Source organism: Rhyacophila brunnea, unplaced genomic scaffold (assembly GCF_057557595.1).
Source record: "Rhyacophila brunnea isolate RB1 unplaced genomic scaffold, BYU_Rbru_1.0 scaffold_13, whole genome shotgun sequence".
NCBI classification, from domain to species: Eukaryota; Metazoa; Arthropoda; class Insecta; order Trichoptera; family Rhyacophilidae; genus Rhyacophila; species Rhyacophila brunnea.
Genome location: NW_028232785.1, coordinates 16595568 through 16618537, shown reverse-complemented (window position 1 = coordinate 16618537; position 22970 = coordinate 16595568). Strand labels below are relative to the sequence as shown.

Sequence of the window (22970 nt, the reverse complement as noted above, 5' to 3'; positions counted from 1 at the left end):
TGCATACTTGCGTGTACATTCATTATTATTATTAGCTGCCCCTCTGGTCGCCGGCAAGTCGCCCGAAGAGACCAGTTGCGCGACTGGTCTCGCGACCAGAGTCGCTCGGTGTGGCTCGATATTTAGTCGTGGCCCAGAATGTTTCATTTTATGTGTTTTTAAGTGACTATAATAATATATTATCTTACATGGCGAAATAGACTCGCATTTGAATAGCTTATCACCAGAATGATTCATTTTGTAAAATTTCAATTGAGCAGATGTTACAGATGAGTATTTACATTAACACATTTAAATGACTTTCAACAGAATGAGTTATTTATGTCACGAGATCAAGATATGGAGTAATTAAATTAATCACATTTGAATGGATTTTAACCAGAATGTTTCTTTTTGTGTACTTTCATCCGATAAGATGTAATAGAAGAATAATTACACTCATCACATTTAAATGGCTTCTCACCGGAATGTTTCATTTTGTGTAATTTCATTTTATCAGATCGCACTGTAGAGAAATCGCACTCATCACACTTGAATGGCTTTTCACCGGAATGTTTCATTTTGTGATATTTCATGTCACGAGATGCTATACAAGAGTAAGTGCATTCATCACATTTGAATTGCTTTTCGCCCGAATGAGTCATTTTGTGTAATTTCATGCCATCGAATTGTAAGGTAGAATAATTACACACATCACATTTGTATAAATTTTTACCAGAATGTTTCATTTTGTGTAATTCCAAGTAGGCAGATGTTATACCTGAATAATTGCATTCCGAACATTTAAATGGTTTTTTACCAGAATGAACCATTTTGTGCAATTGCATATTATACGATTTTATTGATGTGTAATTACATTTATCACATTTAAATAGCCTTTCATTGGCATGGGTTGTTTTTGCTTCTTTTTTATTATGAATCATCTCATGGGGCTTCAGTAATTTTAAGGATGCAAAACTATCTGAACAAATGCAGCATACAAACATTTTTATGTGTTTAGCCTTTCTGACGTTTATAGCTTCTGGATAATCAGGATGCGTAACGTCTGATTGAATACCAACACGTGTCTCTATGCGACATTTTGGTTCTATATTTAACCCATCATTAAATCCCTTAAGTTCTTTCTTAATATCTCCCTCGTCAATCTGTATATTGTCATCGCAGGGCGAGTTTACTTCTGACTGCTTCCATGATGATTTGAGACTTACAACTTTCGTCATTTCGTCGGTTGCAGGAATAAACTAAAAATAAACAAGCAATGAGAATAAGGTAAGACATATGACCATGGCCCCCACATCCTGAAGCGGGCCCCTAGGCTAGGATCTTTGGCGGGCCCCCCTACCTATCGCTAAGGATAAAAGAACTGTGATGCTCTACAGTAGCCGTTTTCCAAATGGTGTACGCAGTAAAATTAATGTGTATATTTAGTATTTTTTTGTATCTTTTAATTAACACATCCATTTGAAATGTGGAGTTGTCGAGTATCGATACACAATAAAAATTGTATCGTACAAGCACATAATTTTAAATAATAACGTTATTGAAGGAAAATAGCTACGCAGGCGACTTTTTTTTACTATAAGAGCAAATTTGTGATGTGTGTTTATCTCACTTATCTGGTCGAGTCGCCACGCTGGGCCCCTCCTGTGTCCGGGCCCCCAGGCTAGAGCCCTGTTAGCCCCCCCCCCATGTGGGGGCCATGCATCTGACATAATAATCATTATCATCAGGCGGGGTTTGATTGCTTTTCCTAGCTCTATACACTCTTTTTGAACCACAGTTCTTTTCTTGCTGCGTATATCCACAGAACTTTATGAGTTAGTCAATATAGCGGGTTTTAAGTAGGGATTGAAATACCGGTATTCCCAAATGTTTGTAATACCAAAATACCGGTTTTAAAAATCTAAAATACCTAAATTTTTGGTAGGTATTAAGAAACCAAACTCGTTTACGTTTTTGACCATGAATTTAATGTTATTTCTTCATTAGTTTATACTGTATTTTCCATTCGATAGAGTGTATAAGTTATGTGCTGATACAATGCAAAATATTGAATGAATCCAACATAGGTGAAATAACAATAAAACATAATTCATTAAATATAGGTACCCATTTATAAAATTGTCTCGATAATTAACGTACTGATATTATTTCGAAATAAAAAACATCCGTGACAAAAGTTCAATTATTATTCTATAATAAAATTATTGATGATTGTACATGTTTTGAATTGAAGAAGCTCTTCCTGTAGCCGTGCTTATTTTAACTTAAGAGCGTATATAAGTGAAACGGCAAATAATTTTCAACTGTATGTAGAACGAAACTACGGCTGCGCTGTCATTCGGAGAGCGATAGTCGAAGCGGCTGCACGTCGATTCGTTTTGTCATGGCGTCGGATTAAAATATTCTTAAATCGTGTATGGATGACTAAAAAATGTATGTACTTAAAAAAGAAAACATGTCAATGAATATACAATTATTATTACGAATATAATAATAAACATAACATAAAAAGGACGCATGTTGAACTTTTATGACAAATTATATTTCCTTCGGCTTCCGTCATTTGCACCCGCGACCCGCATTCCGCGCATCGCCCAGTCACGATCTTTTTAGACCATGCCTCAGCTGAGGTATAGCCTTAATGAACTACCTTTCTTGAGAACCTTAGTTGAAATTATCAATATATTCAATTTATTTGTAGAAATCACTAATTCTACAATATTGTGATTAATACATATTTTTAAATGTCACCATAATAAATTTAGACAGGTAGGTTTTTTCTATAAAATAATGTTTTAAAGAGATTATAATAGCTATATTCACTGATAAGTAGGTACGAGGGTGGGTCAATAAGTCCTTAGAAAAGCCGACAGGTGGCGCGACTAGACATGCAGCGGCACTACCGATTCAGTATGCTGCGAAGTTTCAATCAGATTGGTCGGGTTGTTGTGTGTTTCTCGTACATTTAAAAAAAAAAATTGCTTGTTTACAAAAATGGAGAAAATTGAGTTTAGAGCTGTTATTAAACATTTTAATATAAAAGGGTTAACAGCAAAGGAAATAAAAAATGAGTTGGATTTAGTTCACGGCACATCTGCTCCTTCACTTGCAACTATTTATAACTGGTTAAATGAATTTAAACGTGGTCGTACATCAACAAAGGATGAACCACGCTCAGGACGTCCTGTAGAGGTGACTACACCATAAATGATCAATAAAATCCACGATATGGTGTTAAGTGACCGAAGATTAAAGTTGAGTGAGATAATTGAGGTTACAGGGATCTCAAAAGGTAGCGTCATTTCTATTTTACATGACAAATTGGGCATGAAAAAAATTTCTGCAAGATGGGTGCCGCGTTTGCTCACAGTCGACAATAAACGCAATAGGGTGGTGGCCTCTAAAGCCCTGTTGTCGCTCATGCAACGCAATCCGGATGAATTTTTTCGTCGCTTTGTGACTGTAGATGAAACATGGATACACCACTATACTCCCGAGACGAAAGAACAGTCAAAGCAGTGGATTGCGAAAGGCGAACCATGTCCAAAGAAAGCGAAAACCGTAAAATCAGCTGGTAAGGTTATGGCTACTGTATTTTGGGATGCACGTGGAATTATTTTCGTTGACTATTTGGAAAAAGGAAAAACAATAACAGGGGATTATTATGCATCTTTATTGGACCAGCTAAAAAACGAAATTGAAGAAAAACGGCCTCATTTAAACAGGAAAAAAATCCTCTTTCATCAGGACAATGCCCGTGTTCACACATGTTTACGATCAATGGCTAAAATTGAAGAATTGAAGTTCGAATTGGTCGACCACCCACCGTATTCGCCAGATTTAGCCCCCAGTGACTTTTTCCTTTTCCCAAACTTAAAAAAAATGGCTAAGTGGACAACGTTTTTTTTCAAATGAAGAAGTCATCGATCGGACAAATGCTTATTTTGAGGACCTTCCGAAAACTTATTTTTCTGACGGTTTAAAAAAAATTGAGAAACGTCTAACCAAGTGTATTGAGCTCCAAGGAGATTATGTTGAGAAATAAAAAAAAATACAAAAATAAAAACTGTTTTAATGCTTTTTTCTAAGGAATTATTGACCCACCCTCGTATAATTAATGATTATTAGCTAAAAGCTAACTACAGTTACTGCCTATGCAGGGCTAAAAAGGTTTTCTCACTCGAACAAAAGATGGCTGCACAATAATTAAAAAATATGCCAAGGTACGACCCCAAGGCCTGAACAAAAACGATGCAGAAGTGCGAGTGAGAAAGTATTCGGCACCCTTATAATCTCTGCGACACGCGATAGAGTAAGATAACAGGTTTACAGATGTGTAGAAAATTTTGTTGTCGGCGTAGCCGCCAAATCTTAGTTTTTTGCTTAATAAAATTAAGCGTTGATAAACTGCGAGCGCGTGTTGCTAAAATTTATATTTTTTTTTTGTTAAACATAAAATCAGTGGAAAATATTTTTAGTTAATTAAGGGGGGACATGCTCGTCGAAGGTCAAAATTGAGTTTTTATTGTATATTCAAACCATGATCCTGGACACTCCTTAAACGTTGTAGATGATCTATTTATATAATTTTGAAGCCTTATTATCCTTTATAGTTATTTTAAACATTTGATGACTGCATGAAGTATTTTTGTTACATAAAATAGTTTTCTTTTAAACCTCTCGCTCTAGTGTTTTAGAATATAGTCATATTTCGGTACATAACTGTGCAGTGGTGTTAAGATTTTTTACATGTATTAATTTTTAAACGTATTTATAAAACCATTAGCATAATTTATTACGAGATAATTTTAGTAAAATATTCACGATAAAAAATTATATTGATAATCTCTGTGATCCCAAATTTGACAAGAATTAGGCATTTTATTATTCAAAAAATCGGCAAGAATAACACATTTCAAGATGATTCTAAAGATATTTATTATAAGCTATGTTTTTGATCATTCAAGTGTGATAAACATCTTATGAATAATGATTGCTTTATAATAATTATTGACCTAAGAATAAGGTAGTGTTTTTTTGAAATACGCCATTTCTTTTGTCATTCCCCAGTGGTTAAGCTACAACATACGGCCGTAGCCATAAATTAACAAACTATAATTGAAGTAGGGAGTAAAATGATATTAACGCGCGTGTTTGAACATGTACCGTTTAAAAAAAAATTAAAAAAAATTCGGTTAGGTACATGTTCAAACACGCGCGTTAACATAATTTTACTCACTACTTTAATTATAGTTTGTCATTTTATGGCTACGGCCGTATGTTGTAGCTTAACCACTAGGGAATGACAAAAGAAATGGCGTATTTCAAAAAAACACTACCTTATTCTTAGGTCAATAATTATTATAAAGCAATCATTATTCATAAGATTTTTATCACACTTGAATGGTCAAAGACATAGCCTATAATAAGTATCTTTAGAATCATCTTCAAATGTGTTAATCTTGCCGATTTTTTGAATAATAAAATGCCTAATTCTTGTCAAATTTGGGATCACAGAGATTATCAAAATAATTTTTTATCGTGAATATTTTACAAAAATTATCTCGTAATAAATTATACTAATGGTTTTATAAATGCGTTTAAAAATTAATAAATGTAAAAAATTTTAACACCACTGCACAGTTCTGTACCGAAATATGACTATATTCTAAAACATTAGAGCGAGAGGTTTAAAAGAATACTATTTTATGTAACAAAAATACTTGATGCAGTCATCAAATGTTTAAAATAACTATAAAGGATAATAAGGCTTCAAAATTATATAAATAGATTATCTACAACGTTTAAGGAGTGTCCAGGATCATGGTTTGAAAATACAATAAAAACTCAATTTTGACCTTCGACGAGCATGTCCCCCCTTAAGTAGAAAAGATGGTTCTGTGTGCTGTATTAAAATGTGGTAGCCGTACTGATAAGCAAGAAGGTGGTATTACGTTTCATAGGTAAGTTGATACATGTTCGTGATAATTTATTTGTATATTTTTATATATTTTAATATCAAATGACCGTGTTTTTTTAAAATAACCTAAATTATGGATATTTTACCTAATGGTTGCATTTTGACCGCTTAAAAATACTATATAACGTAAAAAAATAGAAAAATATATTTTAATTCTGAGCGTCTAGTGCGAGCACTAACGAAATGGTCTATGGTCTCGAACATTTGTATACGAATGCGTTCGCTCGCCCACAAACCTAGCGCACGGCACGCAGCTTCATTTAGCTATGCAATGGGTGGCGTCTAGATGTATATATAGTATAAAGGCCATATTCCATTGGCAGACGCACAGACCCAACCCGATCCAACGATCGACGCCAATCGTCGTCGCTAGCTATTTGCAATTACACGCAACGATTCAATCTCGTTGGTCCTTGATTTGATTGGTTAAAATAATACTAGTGTTGCTATTATTAAAAATATAGGTTGAGTGAAAACTAGATATTTCTTAGATTGGTGGCTACACTGAACGCATTCCCGCGCAATTTTACGTCAACAAAACTGAGCTGTAGCTGTCAAACCTAGCGAGCATCAATCTGTTAAAATTTATGCGGCCGTTTGACATTTATAGAAAGTTTGTATACTTATTGTTAATTTACATCATGAATAACTGGGCGAGCTTGAATCTCCAAAACCAATTGAGTAATTCGAATATCGAAATCGAATAATCCAAAGACTAATTTATTGTAGCAAGTATGGCTATATTTCAACTCGCCGTAAACGAAAACACTGGGTCAAAAGTTGGCTAACTGAAGAACAGCGTGATCGCCATTGAATATGGAGGATTTTTTTACGTTCCACACTATATCTTTGGCGTGTATTTATTCGACGAGGACTGTGTCCTCGGTGATACTCCATATATATTTTTTAAGTTTTCGTCATCTTGTAGTTGTTCAGTTGAAATTGACCAGTAGAATGAAATGAACGACCGTTTGCATGACTCAGGCGCATATTCGGCTATTTTCGTACGCTTTCGGCAATCTTCGCTTGATAATGAAAGGATCGCACGACGGATAATAGAAAATTTTCCACTTTCGACCCGATCGCTCACGATCCTTGAAAACCATAGAGAATAGAGTTTGACAGTTGTGGCAGACGATCGGGCCAGACGCAATCTGCCAATGGAATATGGGCTTAAGGTACAAACCTTTCCCCTAATATATCAATAACCGTTATTACCACACAAATTGTATTGATGAAGATCATTTAATTACATATGAAAAAAACTGAGGTCGCTAATCAACATACGTCGTTCGGTTCTGTGCCTATCTATCCATGAAGCGGACGAGGACTACAAGAAATGAAGGAATCTGATTTTTCTAAGCCAAGAATCTGCCAGATGAAATAATAACAATTGGCTGTACCTGTTTCACTGGTTTGTAGTCCGAATGAGAGCAACTCGGCTGGGGATCTTCGTAACCGGGGTCATCCGGATCGCAAAAAGGTTCAATTTTAATGTCAGTTACATTTATAGTATTCTCCTGAAAAAGAAATTCTTCAAATAAATGAGTCATATCAATCTATACTTATGTTCTTATCTATACTTATGTCTAGTCTATTGTGTACAACTATTCACAACACTTGAGTTTGTGTGAGGACACGACAGCTCTCGGCGATTGAAATAATCGTGAGACGTTTCACGTGGCTGCCACGTGTGTTCCATATGCCGCCAAAGACAGCGACTCTCCATACCCTTGTAGCACAACCTCAAGGGTTCCGTTCCCGTGGCCGGCCCTTCCTCATCCTGAAGCGGTGCTACAAAAGCAATCCACGCATTTCAGGTGTTACATGGCGAGAGGTGCACGACGTAACGAACGACCAAGAAAAGTGGCGCAACCTTGCGCTAGGCCTATGCCCTTATTTTGGGGTGTGATAAAGTGAAATAAGTAGCAGAGTATTAAATATGATCGTTAAATATGTTTTACATAAACTACGTAATCCATCTTCAACATCAAAAATATTGTACGTGGTGTATGTATCGCATGGCGGGAGGGGCAGACGTGGCGATGGACCGAGGGAATTTGCGCGACCATGTGCTTGCTCTATGACTCAATACGGGAGGAGGGGTTTACAGAGTTAACTGAGTGAGTGATTCGGCAAGAGTTTATAATTTAAAACAACGAATTTGTGTCCCTACATTTCAAAATCAGCCTAGTCCATCTTTAGGTATTTTTGACTTTTTTTATGAATTGCTAAAGAACTACTGCTTTCTAACATTTCTGCATTATCGAAATGTGGAATTTATTAATTTTAAAAATTCTATGCTCAAAATAATATAAACTTTCACCCTTGTGACTGTGTATTTGAGAAAACAAAAAGTTGTTTCTCCTATTCATCTATTATGGACTGACTGATTTTGAAATCTAGCGACACATTTAATCAAACACGTCAACAAAGACAATTTTAATTTGAGTTTAGCTATTATAGTCCTATTGCGTCAGTCTAGTCATGTTCTCGGTAAGAGAAAAGCCTCTTTAACGAAGTTGTATTGTGTAACTCGTATACATATAAAACAAATATCTCATTCATTACCCGGTTTCCTGGTTTTTGACGGGAATACGTATATTTGGGAACAGGATTTTCATATATGAATGGGTGTAATTCAGCTTCAACGGGTTCAACTTTGGACTTATCCGGCTGCCAAAAGGGTTCAGACTTTATGTTGGTGACGAATGTCGCACTTTCCTGGAAAAAAAAATATAACAATATTAATAATATTGAAAGATCTTTCAGGGAAGGCGAAGCAGAGGAAGAGCGTCTGCGCACTGGAGCGACCAAGTGAAAGAGCTGACTCCATTCCGTGCCATTCCATTTCCACTCCATTGCCGTCCATTCTGCCCTGAGAGAAACTGAAGATCGAGAAAGATGGAAAGTCTTGGTCGATCAAAGGATGGCAAAATTAAAAAGTGGTCACGATCCTCAGCCATGAGTGTGAGCAAGAAGAGATTGAAAGATGTTGAACGAGTTAAATCAGACGGGAATAATAAGGGATATATACAGAAATACGGGGAAAAAACTAGAATATATAAACACAGCGTTTCTCAACGAAGAACCACACACCAAAAATCAACTTTTGGATCGTCATGTCAAACTTCTGGAAGCGGGGTTAGTAATTTATAACAATTATTATATGGCTTTCGTGTCCGATCATAAACTAAAATAAATTCAACCAACAAAGCGAACAATAACTTGAGTGGTAATTTGGTACATTTCACGAATACTACACATAAGAATAAGTTACACACAATGTCATGACATGCCGAGGCTGTATATATATTAGCCTAACAGAGCGCTACAGTGCTGAAAAGCGGTGTAATTTTTATTTCACGTAATATTTATTATAAAAACATAAAATATATTTTTTGTTCAGTAAAATATTGAAGATTAACAAAATTTTAATTGATAGACAACAAAGCACTGCAAATATAGTTGTTCAAGAACTCTTGTAAGTTATTTGCCAATGGCTACTTACCTTCAACAGGTACCCATCGCTTTTTAGTTTAGGTTACGGTAGATCTTATGTCACTTTTAAATAGGATATTTTTTTAACTTTGCAGCTAAGCGGCGCTTAACTAAAAGTATGCCATTCAACGATACATAATTTAAGATGTTTTATAAATAGAAGAATATTTTTAACGATTGTGGTTTGGAGAAGCAGGGCTTAATTTAAAATCTAACCAACACCATCTGTAATATGTACTCATAATTCAAAGAAAACAAATACGTATGACTGAAAAAGTGTGCAATTTTTTGTCAGATCGCCATAGCATAGATACGAGTATCTTATTTTTTTAATTGGATTTGGACAGGTTTGGATTGGACAGGATTTATTTGAATTTTAAAAACTAACCAACACTATCTGCAAATTGTAACCTTAGTTCGATAAAAACGAATAAGTATGACTGAAAAAGTTTAGTGTGCACTATTTATGTTGAATCTTAACAGTCTACCTCCACCCCTCGCCAGCGGTATGTGCAGTATATAACTATGAAATTTGGGAGCGTAAAACTGCGACGCTGTGTTTTTTGAAGATAACCGAATTTATAGAGGACATGTAGGAGTCGTTGATGTGAGGGTCGATGGTGTTGTAGATGAAAGACGATCGTGGTTATTCGTGATGATGGAGGAGTGATAGTTTATTTATGGTTACATAAGTACAAGGGTACAATCGGTACAATAATATAAATAAACTGACAGTACATAGACTGAGATAGTAACGGACCAGGTATTTAGATACGAGTGACATGTCCAATCAATTATTATTCGCTATTTATACAATCAAAATAATATCTACCTATTATAATTTAGGAAACAACTATATAAATCGAGTCAGCTACTTACTGTTATTTTCGTTAATGGACATACGAGTAGCAGACTATTGTATAAAATATAGATATCGCGGAAATAAGCTTTGCCGTAAGCTATTTACTTATTGTACTATAATTTGACACTATGGAATGCATATTAAAGTATTTGTAAATCTGCTGACATAGGTAATGGGTTGTTTATCACAATAGACATAATATCGTCAACAATGTACCTACCTTAGACTATAGATACATCACTACTCACTCAAAGATCCTCGAAGACGTGGCGTGGTGTCCATATTCTGTAACTATATATCTAAGAAGCGGATAAGGACGAAGAAGATGGAAGGTATCCATCTGAGTTTGCTAAGTTCGATACGTATTTACGTAATAAAATTAATACAATTAGACGTACCTGTTTTACTGGTATGTAGTCTAATTGAGAGAAACCTGGTTGGGGATCTTCATAACCGGAGTCGTCTGGATAGCAAAGAGTTTCAATTTTAATGTCAGTGTTGGCTATCGTATTATTCTAAAAAAAAAGAACAACATAAATCTTCAAATTTCATAATAATGTTATGTCCTATTCGAATCATTTAAATATTGAAAAACTTTTAACTCTATTTTTGTCCAGCCCTATTCGTACAAGAGTTTAATAATTAGGAATTACCTTTGGCTTGAAAATTATTGGAAACGTTGGTGCGACTGATTAATCTGCAAACCAGCTAACTCCACTTTTGATCAAAAATGAGATTTTGGTGGTAGTTAGATATACAGCATGTTTTTATGCTCACACAAAATTTCTCTTAAATCTATAAATAAATGCGTTATCGTTCTTCGCACAAGAGTCAACTGATGGTGCCAAATTTCCAATATAGTAAATGTAACAATTTCGCTGTTAATATAAATTTTCTTGGTACAAGTCGGTTTACAGGAAGCCTGGAAGGAAACGCGCTAATTTTCATAACCGATTTTAGAAAATTCATGAATTCAAGAATGAAAACCTAACCTAACCTAACAAAAAATCCAGTATATCGACTATTTTCAAAAAAATTTTGCCGCTGGCTTTCTGTTAATTGACAAGAACCATTTTCTTTATTTTATATTATAGGGAAGCTAAAATAGTGTAGGTATTAATTCAAAGTGTAGCTAATTTGTAAAAAAAAAATCCTAGTGCAATTTAAGAATTGTTAAATTCCGCTCGATAGTTAAATTATCAAGTTTTTACTGGCAAGCTGGTTTGCAGACTAGTCATTTTAAAACATTGTTAAACCTTTAGTGTGAGGCCTCAGTGCCAGCGTTCGGCGCAGCGTTGAGCGTTTTGCGCAACTCAAACTTATAACCGTATAAATGTATAACCATAAAAAGACATTGTCTACGAACATTTTCACACACGGTTATACGTTTGAGTTGTAAAAAACGCTCAACGCTGCGCCGACCGCTGCCACTCAGGACGTACACTTAGAAATCGCGAAAATATGAAGCCTTAAGGCTTGAATTCACTAGGGGACAAAATGTATCGCAACATGACGCCAAACATTGAGTCTACGTGCTGGCGCAATGTTGCGCTCTGTCGCCCATCGTTGCACGCAACATATGCGGCTTTTCTACGTGACGCGAGACATGTTTCACGATGTCGCTTCGCTTGTGCCCTGTACTCACTAGGGGACAAAATGTCTCGCAACATGGCGCGCAGCCTTGAGTCTACGAGCTGCCCCAACGTTGCGAACTGTTCCGTACGTTGTACGCAACATAGCGAGGCTTTTCTACGTGATCCGCGACATGTTGCGTATGTACGCTCCACGAGCGAGCGCAAGGGGGCAACCCATCGTCATTCGTGCGTAGGAATTGGCAAGTGCGATGGTATGGTCCAAACTGCGTGATAGGGAATTTTTATGAATTTTCACACAAACGGTGAAATAATAAAATTAATTTAATAACAATATTAAAATATATCGAAACTCTAATGATGAAAAATAATTATGTTATTTATATTATTTTTGTTGCCGAGAAAAAAAATCAATGCAAAAAACGTTTATTTTTATTTCGATTTTTTATGAATTATTTTGATTCATATTTGTTAATAAAGAAAATATTATCGACCTGTATATTCGAAAATTAATATATCCATTATTTAATTTGATATTTTTTGTTCTATCTATTACAGAAAAATAAATAAAATTTACTATTTTTAATTTTAGAACATAAAAATATTTACTTGATAAATAATATTATTGAAAAAAAAAATATAGTGATCAACATAACTCCGTGATACTCTAGTGCAAGTCTAACTTCTTTATTCATTTCAGAGTGATAACACCATCTTTAGGTAGGTATCTATAATTAGTTGGATTGCAATAACTTGCGATGTTATTTTTATCTCCGTAAAATAAAGAAATTAAAACACCAATTTTCATAAGCTTACTATTTTCTATGGTAATGACGACGTTACCTACATAAGTCAGTTTCACCGTTGAACGGAATGAGATGGGTGAATGGCTAACCATTCCTCTTAAAAACTGTTATATATCTGTTATAAACATATGCGTAGGGGTGGAAATGGTAATTTCCATTCTTATATATATACCTACCCATATATTTATATATAGCACCCACCATGGCCTAGTTAGTATAGCACCTGTCTCTGGTAAGACACGGGTTCGATCCCGCGGCTGGCATAGCATTGTGTTTTTTCAATGTTTGATCAAGTGCAAGGATCTAGTAGATTAGGCGAATGGCTAACAACCATTTCTCGTAATATTAACTTCAATACTTCGTACAGTGTCTGTTAAATACTACCTCACTTTTTTAAATAGGTACATACATACATAATAGGGACGTCATCTAACATAAGAAAGAAAACATATCATCAGGTATAGAATATAGATGCTTATTGCTTGGTATCTATATCGATACTTGCAAGTGTCGATAATATCAAGGACCAAGGTATTAAAACTTTTAAATGTTTTCTTGAAAAACAACAAAAGAAAATGTTATTTTGAGACCCGTTTTCAAATATCGGGTGAAATTGGTGGTAAATTTAAAATAGATGTCATTCGTTCACATCTCCGAAAACATTACTTATTCCAAGAGAAATAAAACGAAAAATAATTGACTGCTAATAACTTAAATAATATGTATGAACAAGGTAAAACATGTAACACAGCAAGGTTCCAATGAATTCGGCGAATGGCTGATAACCATTCCTCGTAGATAACCGAGTTTCTTAATATAATCTATATAATGTGGCAATATGTGGTCCGCGTGCTATACGATATAAAAAAATGTATATTGGTAGGTATAGCATAGCACATTCAAAATACTATAGTTTTGAATATCGTAATTAAATATTATTATATTTTCGACAAAATTATTTTGTCGCCAATAAATAATACATTCCAGATTCGTGGCTCGGTTCGACAATAGCTTACGTCATATTTGTTATTACGGCGCCTACATATACGTGGTCAGTGCTTTGAAACCTTTTAATATAATGGAAATTCTAAAAAAAAATATATACAATAAACTTTTATCATATTTTTTAATACGTGGATGTATATAATATTATAATTAACATTTCAAAAAAAATGCGGTTGTTCGTTACTAAACATTTAAAAGTTTTCGATTATTGTTTTTTTAGTAGTTCAGCATTTTTTAAAGGTTAATTTTTATGTTGAACATTCACTGTTTTTGTGAAATACGGGATTTTTACATATTGTAAAATGAAAAAAATTCCGGCGTCTGGGTAGGAAATTATATTGATCTTATTTGTCGGGCTACGTCGTATTTATGTTCAATTGCATAATATTTTCGATATTTTACTTCGCGTGTACCTATAATAAAATGAACAGTTTATAAATTTACACTCGTTTACGTAGGCGTGTGTAGTCAAGATCTTTCAACATGCATACATCATGTCAATTCACTTACACTAAAAACGTTGTGGAATCGCCATCAAGTGTTATGCTTAGTCCCAAATCAAGATAAGTCTCCTGGTAAACAAATAAACATTTATAAGTATTTTAAACAAATGTGCACGTTTTTTGTATTTCTGACGGATGGAAAACGTATGAAAACGCACGTGTGGACCTGTTTACAAATATTTTGTTTCACTAAAAGTAACGCCGTGTGGTCTCGGCGAATGTTGTTTTGATTCAATCTCGCAAATTTGTATGATATGGACTGCCCAGACTACATTTAAATTGATGACAATGTTTGCAGTTCAGGAAGTGCGTAGAGTTTCAAATGTTTTTTGTTAAGTGATATAAGTTTATAAACAATTATATAACTTTGCAAGAAAACGTATAAGACCACTATATAATAACCATAAAATTAATACAATAAAGTGGGTAAAAAGCTTATTACCTACTTATTAATTGACTGCTAATAACTTAAAGCACGTCCAAAATACTGTAATTTGGAATATCGGGAAAGTTCCTTTTTCTATGTACTATCACTCCCCTCCATTTTGATATGTGTGGATTTTTCTCAACTGTCACTTTTATTTTTAGTTTTCTTTTTTTATCGTCTGTATTTGGGATGAAGGTGGATAATTGACACACTGGAATGGTTTCGGAAACGACGAGGTTTATTTGGTGTTAATATATACTATATGGTTACATTTTTTATCATTTAATTCTACGGAGCGCAAAATGTACGCGTTCGCGATTTTGCTGCTTGTCGCGATCTCAGCGCCAAAAAAAAAAACCGTTGGACTCGCGAGCTGTGCACAATGCGACGTTGCCATACGTGTTTTTTTTTTTGGACAATGTTGCCGGTCAGATATTATTTATTAGTGGTATTATACATTAATTAATTATTTTCGCAATCAGCCGTTATTATTTGTTGGCTTTGATACCGATTCGGGCGTCTCCAGGTACATAAAGACACACCCAAATGGGGACCATACGGGGGCGTCACAAGCGCACCTCTCTGGAAAGGCCCGAATGGGGTCGGGCCAACTAAGGGCTGATTACGATAGCGTGTGTAACTGGACAGTGCGGTGGCTTGATAAGGGGTGGTTGCGTCTCTAGACGTTGAAGGATCGAAGCCCCACCGGTACGTCGGCGGCCGGAGAGACTCGGATGCAGCACTGTAGCATAGTGGTTCGCGGTTCCCGGGCCCACCGTAAAGCTGCTGAGAGAGGAGGGCGTCGCGCCCAGCCCTCTCAACACCCTCGGACCGTCGGCAACCAGAGAGTTTCGGATGCAGCACTACGCCGCTTTGTGGGCGTAGTGGTTCGCGGCTCCCAGGCCTACCGTACGGGCGGATGCTGAGAGAGGACGTCGCACCCAGCTTTCCCAACAGCGACCGTCCGAAAATCAGTCGATCCCTCACGAAAGTGCATACCGGCGCATTACTTGACCCCCTTTTTTGCTCGCTTGCCCTGCCGCGGCTATCGAATTACACGCACTGCACTGATATTATACTAATATAATATGCGAAAACTTAATTTTATACTTAAAATGGCTTTAGAGTTTATAAAAATAATTTTTAAAAATATATCAGGGCCCGAAATGGACCGGAATGTTATTTTGCCTCATACAACTGCTCCGGGTTGTAAAATTTTCCACTTCGAGCACTGAAATAACTTAATATACATCGCTTCCAAACACAAAACACTTAAAACTAACTAATCTATGATGCTAATGGCTGAGGATGCTGCTTGGCTGCTATCCGCTGATGGAGGCTGCTTTGCTCAGCTGAAGAAGGCCGCTTTGCAGCTCTCTTCATCCTGGTGCATCTGGGCCAGGGCTGATTGCAAGGCTCACAGACACGCTGCTGTTGACGAAGAGGGCTCAAGCGGCTGATGATGCAGGGCATTTGACGCCGTTTTCCCTCGTTGGAGCCAGGGTCTTGGCCGATACACTCGTCCGTGGGCCAAGTTCGCTGGCGGATGCAGTTGGTCGGGAGTACATCGGGAGCCATGACTTCGCAATCCGGGTGTTTCTGCTCTTTTCTTCACTGGCTTGGCTTTGGCAGCATCCTCTTTCTACTGTTTATTATTATACTTTTGTTGAGCGCCACCAGAGACAAGCCTCTGGATGTTTCTTCCTCGCCGTTTCCTATTCCGGTGTTTGGATCTCAGGTGTGTGTCCGGGTGAAAGAAATTTCACCTGCTTCTTGATTCCAGACGATTAAAATCAAGAAGCGTAGTCCCACGTTGACTGGGGCCACTTATCACTCCCCTCCATTTTGATATGTGTGGATTTTTCTCAACTGTCACTTTTATTTTTAGTTTTCTTTTTTTATCGTCTGTATTTGGGATGAAGGTGGATAATTGACACACTGGAATGGTTTCGGAAACGACGAGGTTTATTTGGTGTTAATATATACTATATGGTTACATTTTTTATCATTTAATTCTACGGAGCGCAAAATGTACGCGTTCGCGATTTTGCTGCTTGTCGCGATCTCAGCGCCAAAAAAAAAAACCGTTGGACTCGCGAGCTGTGCACAATGCGACGTTGCCATACGTGTTTTTTTTTTGGACAATGTTGCCGGTCAGATATTATTTATTAGTGGTATTATACATTAATTAATTATTTTCGCAATCAGCCGTTATTATTTGTTGGCTTTGATACCGATTCGGGCGTCTCCAGGTACATAAAGACACACCCAAATGGGGACCATACGGGGGCGTCACAGTACCTATACCTGCTTTAAGTTTTTTTTTTAAATATATAAATAATCTAATGCATTTAAGTTTTGTACTCTTCCATTTGAGTCGTTTTTTTCACCTTTCGGCATCTTTAGGCACTATGCCCACTCACCAATGGTAAATACCTACACACTGTCAACAAATGCAGTTAATTATATCTTATATAATAAAATTAATACAATAAAGTAGGTAAAAAGCTTATTACCTACTTATTAATTAACTGCTAATAACTTAAAACACGTCCAAAATACTGTACCTAATTTTGAATATCCTACCTGCTTTAAGCTTTTTTTAAATATATAAATAATCTAATGCATTTAAGTTTTGTACTATTCCATTTGAGTCGTTTTTTTCGACCCGGGTTTCGCCTTTCGGCATCTTCAGGCACTATGCCCATTCAAAAATGGTAAATAGTTAATTATACATATTATCTTGTATAATAAAATTAATACAATAAAGTAGGTAAAAAGCTTATTACCTACTTATTAATTGACTGCTAATAACTTAAAGCACGTCCAAAATACTGTAATTTTGAATATCGGAAAAAAGTTCTTTTTCTACATTTAAAAATAGCTACACCAAAAAAGTACAGAATTTCAGAATACATATATTGTACCTACCATAATTTCGTGCGAGTAGGTACATACTATAATTAAGTTATTCACTTTGTTTATACTATTAAAATAAGAAGTCATATTATTATACTGCTCCACTGTATTTTTTTAATTATGCAGAACATAAATTAAATAAGTACCTACTTAAATATTATTCTCTGCAGTCTACATAATTATTTTTATCGATAAATAATAATGCCAAAAATTGTTTCAGCGACGTCGTGTCATAAACGTAATAATTTATTATGGCATGTAGATGTTTTCTTCAAATGACATAGGTATTTACGTGATCAGTGCTTCGAAACCTTTTATTATTTTATACATCATGGAAATTCTGAATAAAAATAATATGTAATAAACTTTTACCCGATTTTTTATTACATGGATGTTTATTATAATATTATCATTGACATTTAGGTACTAAACATTTCAAAGTTTTCGATTACTATTTTTTTAGTAGTTCACCATTTCTTCTCATATTAATCTTTTATGTTGAAAATTCACTGTTTTTGTGAAATACGGGATTTTTACATTTGAAATGAAAGAAAATCCGGCTTCTATGTGGGGAATTATATAAATCACTGTTGATCTTGTGACTGTCGGGCTACGTATTATTTATGTTTAATTGCATAATATTTTCGATATTTAACTTCGCGTGTATAATAAAATGAACAGTTTTAATTACAATTTTAAATTTACACTTGTTTACGTAGGCGTGTGTAGCCGAGATCTTTCAATATGCCTACATAATGTCAATTATTATATGAATAAAAATTCACCTACAATAAAAACGTTGTGGAATCGCCATCAAGTGTTATGCCAAGTCCCAAATCAAGATAAGTCTCCTCGTAAATAAATAAACATTATTTAAACAGTGTTTTAAAGTTGCATATCAATTGTAATTGTATAAAAACGATTCATACTAAGTATTTTAAACAAACGTGCACTTTTTTTGTATTTCTCACGGATGGAAAACGTATGAAAACGCACAAACAAGAAAGTGTGGACTTAAAAATATTTTGTTTCACTAAAAGTAACGCCGTGTGGTCTCGGCGAATGTTGTTTTGATTAAATCTCGCAAATTTATATGATATGGACTGCCCAGACTACATTTAAATTAATGACAATGTTTGCAGTTCAGGACGTGCGTAGAGTTTCAAATGTTTGTAACGTGCATTTGTTAAGTGATATAAGTTTACAAACAATTAAGTATATAACTTTTTTGCGAGCAGATTATCTTATTATGGAGTGGGTATTCTGCAAAAAGATCATACAATAATATCTTCTGGTTATAATCCAAACAACTCTGTGCAGGTCCTCAATTTCATTAAATATATACATTTAAAAAGGTGAAGTGCCACTGGCTCCAACGGCTGGTAAAAGACGCCAGTCGGTAAAACGGATAATAAAATTTGTCTAGACATCGCATGACAAGGCCTGAAAGACAAAAATGTGCTCTAATGATATTGCAATAAGAGTCACTTTGGCGGCTATCGCGTTTCGGCGACTAGTATGTACAAGCAAATGTTCTGCGACATTGCGTCGTAGTGTGTCCGCATTTTGAACAAGAAACATGTTTCGCGGCTTCGTTCCCGAAACATCGACGTAGATGTTGTGCGTCATGTTGCACGATTTGTCCCCTAGCGAATTCAAGGCTTTAGGCTCGTTTCAGCCTTCTATATTATATCGCGCTCGATATAATATAGAAGGCCTTTGCATTATGTTTATGAACGCCGCAGAGCTAATGAGTCAACGCATAATTTCGCGTTATAAATTAGAACATAAAACTGGCTGCGGTAATAAAAACAGGTGTATCGGCGGCTAGAGAATGTGGGGCGTTCATAAACATAATACAATGGATACTTTATTCGAATACAAAGGCCTTGTTATATACGAGCGCGACACAGATGTCCCATCTGAAACGGGCCTTAGTATTGGAATGATAAGCAGCATTAAAATTTACTAATAAGCATGTTTTAGTAGTAGTTAGCAATTCGACAAGTTATTTTCACAATCTGTATGTTTTTTTTAATATTTAACACTTTTACCCTATACAAAATAAGCTCAAAGAACAAAAAGTTTACCTCAAAACTGAAACCATGTGTCTCTAGTTTTACATAAGTGCAGGGGTCCGCATTCTTTAGATGCGATATTGGGACGTCAAACGAAGGCTGCCCTTCTGCATCCGAATGGCGAACGTCTGGTTCACGTTTGACATCCATCTTTAGTACCTAATTAAACGGAACAATGTGAAATGGGCTGGGTCGACATAGAAATAAAGTGTTTGCTTGACAAACGTTTCTGAAAAACTATTTTAGTCTATGGTTTCCGTCCGTTTGACGACCAGTGTTGCCAAGCACGCGGTCCAAGTTATTATAGCATTATGATTATTGTATAGATTTTTTGTTTCTCACAAAAAAAATAACCAGTGATTAGAGAGGTAAGTACCTTTTATTTACCCACATCTTCCGGCAAAAATACGTTTCTGAAAATCTTTAATCAAAATCATTTGGGCTTCGGCCACATAGGCAGGTGCTTTGCTAGTCCTGAGTTAGTTGCTATGCTTGTCTAAAAACACTACTGCCAGGCTACGTGCTGATGTACAAATTCATTTGACATTTGGGAGCGCTCAAGTCAACAACGATATGTCACTCTAAAAACTAACCAGAAAGCTACTTCTCACAGAAAATTTAAGTTTAAAATTTTGAAATTCGTAAATTTGAACTTGTTGGATGCATAATGTCATTCCATGCGTCATTATTCATAACCTCGGCATATACGGTGTTTGACGTTTGTCATACTGAAGAAACATCCGCCATCTTGCAAAATACATAGAGTATAGACAATGGAAAATCACTAGGTGACACAATAAAAATAACCAACACGTTCGTTCGCCGGGAGACTCACGAGGTGACTCATAATCACGTAGCAAGGCGCGAAGCCTGCAGTGTAGCCATTGCGATAGAATTATAGTTTGCGTTCGTTCGCAAGGATATATCACCTAGCACGTAGCCACCAAGCAAGGCACCTCCCTCTGTGGTATTAACCTTATTATTTTTGAATGAGTTTGTTCATAGACATAGGTACCTATTATGGTATTAGGTATATCTGAAGATACTAATATTACTTATGTACCTACAAATACCAGATATTAAGTTTTCTTCATTTTTTTAAATCCATATCCGATTCTAAGATCATACGGGTGTCCACATGTTGGAGGTTGTAAGACAAATTAATGGATGTTAACCACTATTGCTCATCTTATTAGATCCATATTCTGGTTCAAACACAAAAAAAACCAACATAATAATATAATATTATTGTGGTTTTTCCAGACCCGGGATAATCAACTAATTATTATAATCCGACACGGAAACTGCTCAGCCATCGTGGACCATATTAAGTAAGTTAAAACACATGTTAAAATATTATTATAACTAATTTAACCATCAAGAGCGAAATGTATTACATGTAACCAATGACATTAATATGGACGAAGCATCTGGAAAAAAAATGACACTCACTTTTTTGTCGGGTCTGCCGAATGGCATAATCTGTTCTAACGCCATTACAATAAAGGTGATATTGCTATAAATTCTCGAAGCTTCTTGTCGGGTCTGCCGAATGGTTCGGTTCGAACGGGTTCGCTCAAACGAATATTGATACTAGAAACACTGTTCTAACGCCATTACAATAAAGGTGATATTGCTATAAATTCCCGATGCGTGACATCGCATAATGGATATTGCGTGACGTCTACCTATGCACGTGCGAATGTTACGTTTGAATGTACTTGCTAGCTACTGTACTGAGTGGGTCGTCCATTAATAATGTCATTGCATGTAACACATAGGCGAGTACCTACTCATTTTTAGGGTTATGTAAATTAGTATAATATATTTCTTTCCATAGTGTAAATCTACCATTTGACCCTTTTATTGTCGATCATTTGTGAAAAACATCCATTTCCGATGTGACTTTCATATTTTTACGTTGTTGGAATAGTGAACACATAATATACCTACCTTATATAAGGTTCGTTCCATTCGAAACCAAATGAAACAAGCCAAACCAAACCATAGACAATATACGTACAAATTGTATGCGTAGAAAGTAAACCGGAAATGGATTGACATTTGACGTTTAGTTCACTGTTCCAATGTAAATCAAACCATTCTTAGACTGTCAGAAATGGTTTGGAATGAAACGTCAAACCACTTCTGACGGGCCATCGTCTAATGACGATATAGGTATTAAAAATGTTAGATTGAAGTAGGCTTGCTTTTGAAATTTTATTGTATGTCTTGTAGTCAACCTACTCATATCTCTATGGTTTAGCTAGGTAACAATTCCGATCCCTTTTGGGATCAGGAGATTTCCGTTAGGATGTCACTATGAATCAAAGTTTTAATTTGATGTAGGATTCCATCTTATAATATATTATAGAAATGGCTGAAAATCTAACTCGTCTGTGTCTGATAACCCACCCGAGCAGTGCCGTCTGTCAAACGAAATAACTAATATTTGGTCGCAAGATAGATAGGTGAAAAATTAAATGCCTTACAATAGGCTCTGTGAGTAATCTCGACCGACAATGATGGTTCTCCTAGATTGAAGCTATTGTCCCAATTAAACATTTGACGTCTGTATATTAATGACTACCAATATGGCTCGACGAGATGAATTGTGTTGAATCTGTCATTTCGTCAAAATAAGTTTAATTTCAAAATCTAACCTCAAAAGTGCGACTGTCATTTTCGGCGTCCTCTTGCTTTATCGCTTGACAGTTTGAATGAATTATTGCCGTATCAGACAACGGCTCGTTTTCTGCATCAGATTCAAATTCATCTGGTTCTCTTTTCACGTCCATTTTTGATTATTTGTAAATACATTAACATTTATTAAACAAGAGCTGCGGTGTGCTTTTACCATAGACGAAAATTAATGCCATTGCTATTGCCCATAGACGAATATACTTTGTATTTTCATTATACGTGACCATAGGAAAATAACATGATTGAGCCGAATCTGTGACTGTTTCGTTCAATTTCGAATTCAAGAATATTAATTAAAATAAAACGAAGTACTATGTCGCACTTATTCTACATTATTCATTAATATTTGGGAAGCAATAAAAACGATCTTAAAATATACTGTTATTTCATAGTGAATTACTAATAATTGAAAGCAGCAATGCAAATAATTTATTTCGAAAGAGGTGTTGTAAAATCATGGCATAATATTGATTGCCATCTCTTAGGCGATTAATGCTTTTCTGCGGGGGTGGTTTGGTTCCAGACATAGACTTTCCTCATATCCGCAAATACTACAAACCAACTTTAATGCATGAGTACCTTGGTATCAAA

At 35.6% G+C, this 22970-nt stretch overlaps 1 protein-coding gene across 1 annotated transcript; it reads right to left on the bottom strand.

The window, feature by feature from the left end:
• Positions 1 to 374: 374 nt before the first annotated feature.
• LOC147076669 (uncharacterized) lies at positions 375 to 22540 on the bottom strand. The gene is made up of 6 exons (XM_085940912.1): positions 22340 to 22540; positions 19689 to 19835; positions 10745 to 10861; positions 8555 to 8707; positions 7387 to 7503; positions 375 to 1241 (listed from the first exon to the last, which is right to left on the bottom strand). Exons 1-6 carry the CDS (start codon positions 22472 to 22474, stop codon positions 375 to 377), a joined length of 1536 nt encoding a protein of 511 aa, XP_085797038.1. The 5' UTR covers positions 22475 to 22540.
• Positions 22541 to 22970: the final 430 nt, after the last annotated feature.

Coding starts and splice junctions, on each gene's coding strand:
- LOC147076669 (XM_085940912.1), bottom strand. CDS start 22,474: ATGGACGTGAAAAGAGAACCAGATGAATTTGAATCTGATGCAGAAAAC. Junction 19,836..22,339: donor ATGACAGTCGCACTTTTGAG/GTTAGATTTTGA, acceptor CCGTTTAATTAG/GTACTAAAGATGGATGTCAA. Junction 8,708..10,744: donor ACTACATACCAGTAAAACAG/GTACGTCTAATT, acceptor TTTTTTTTCCAG/GAAAGTGCGACATTCGTCAC.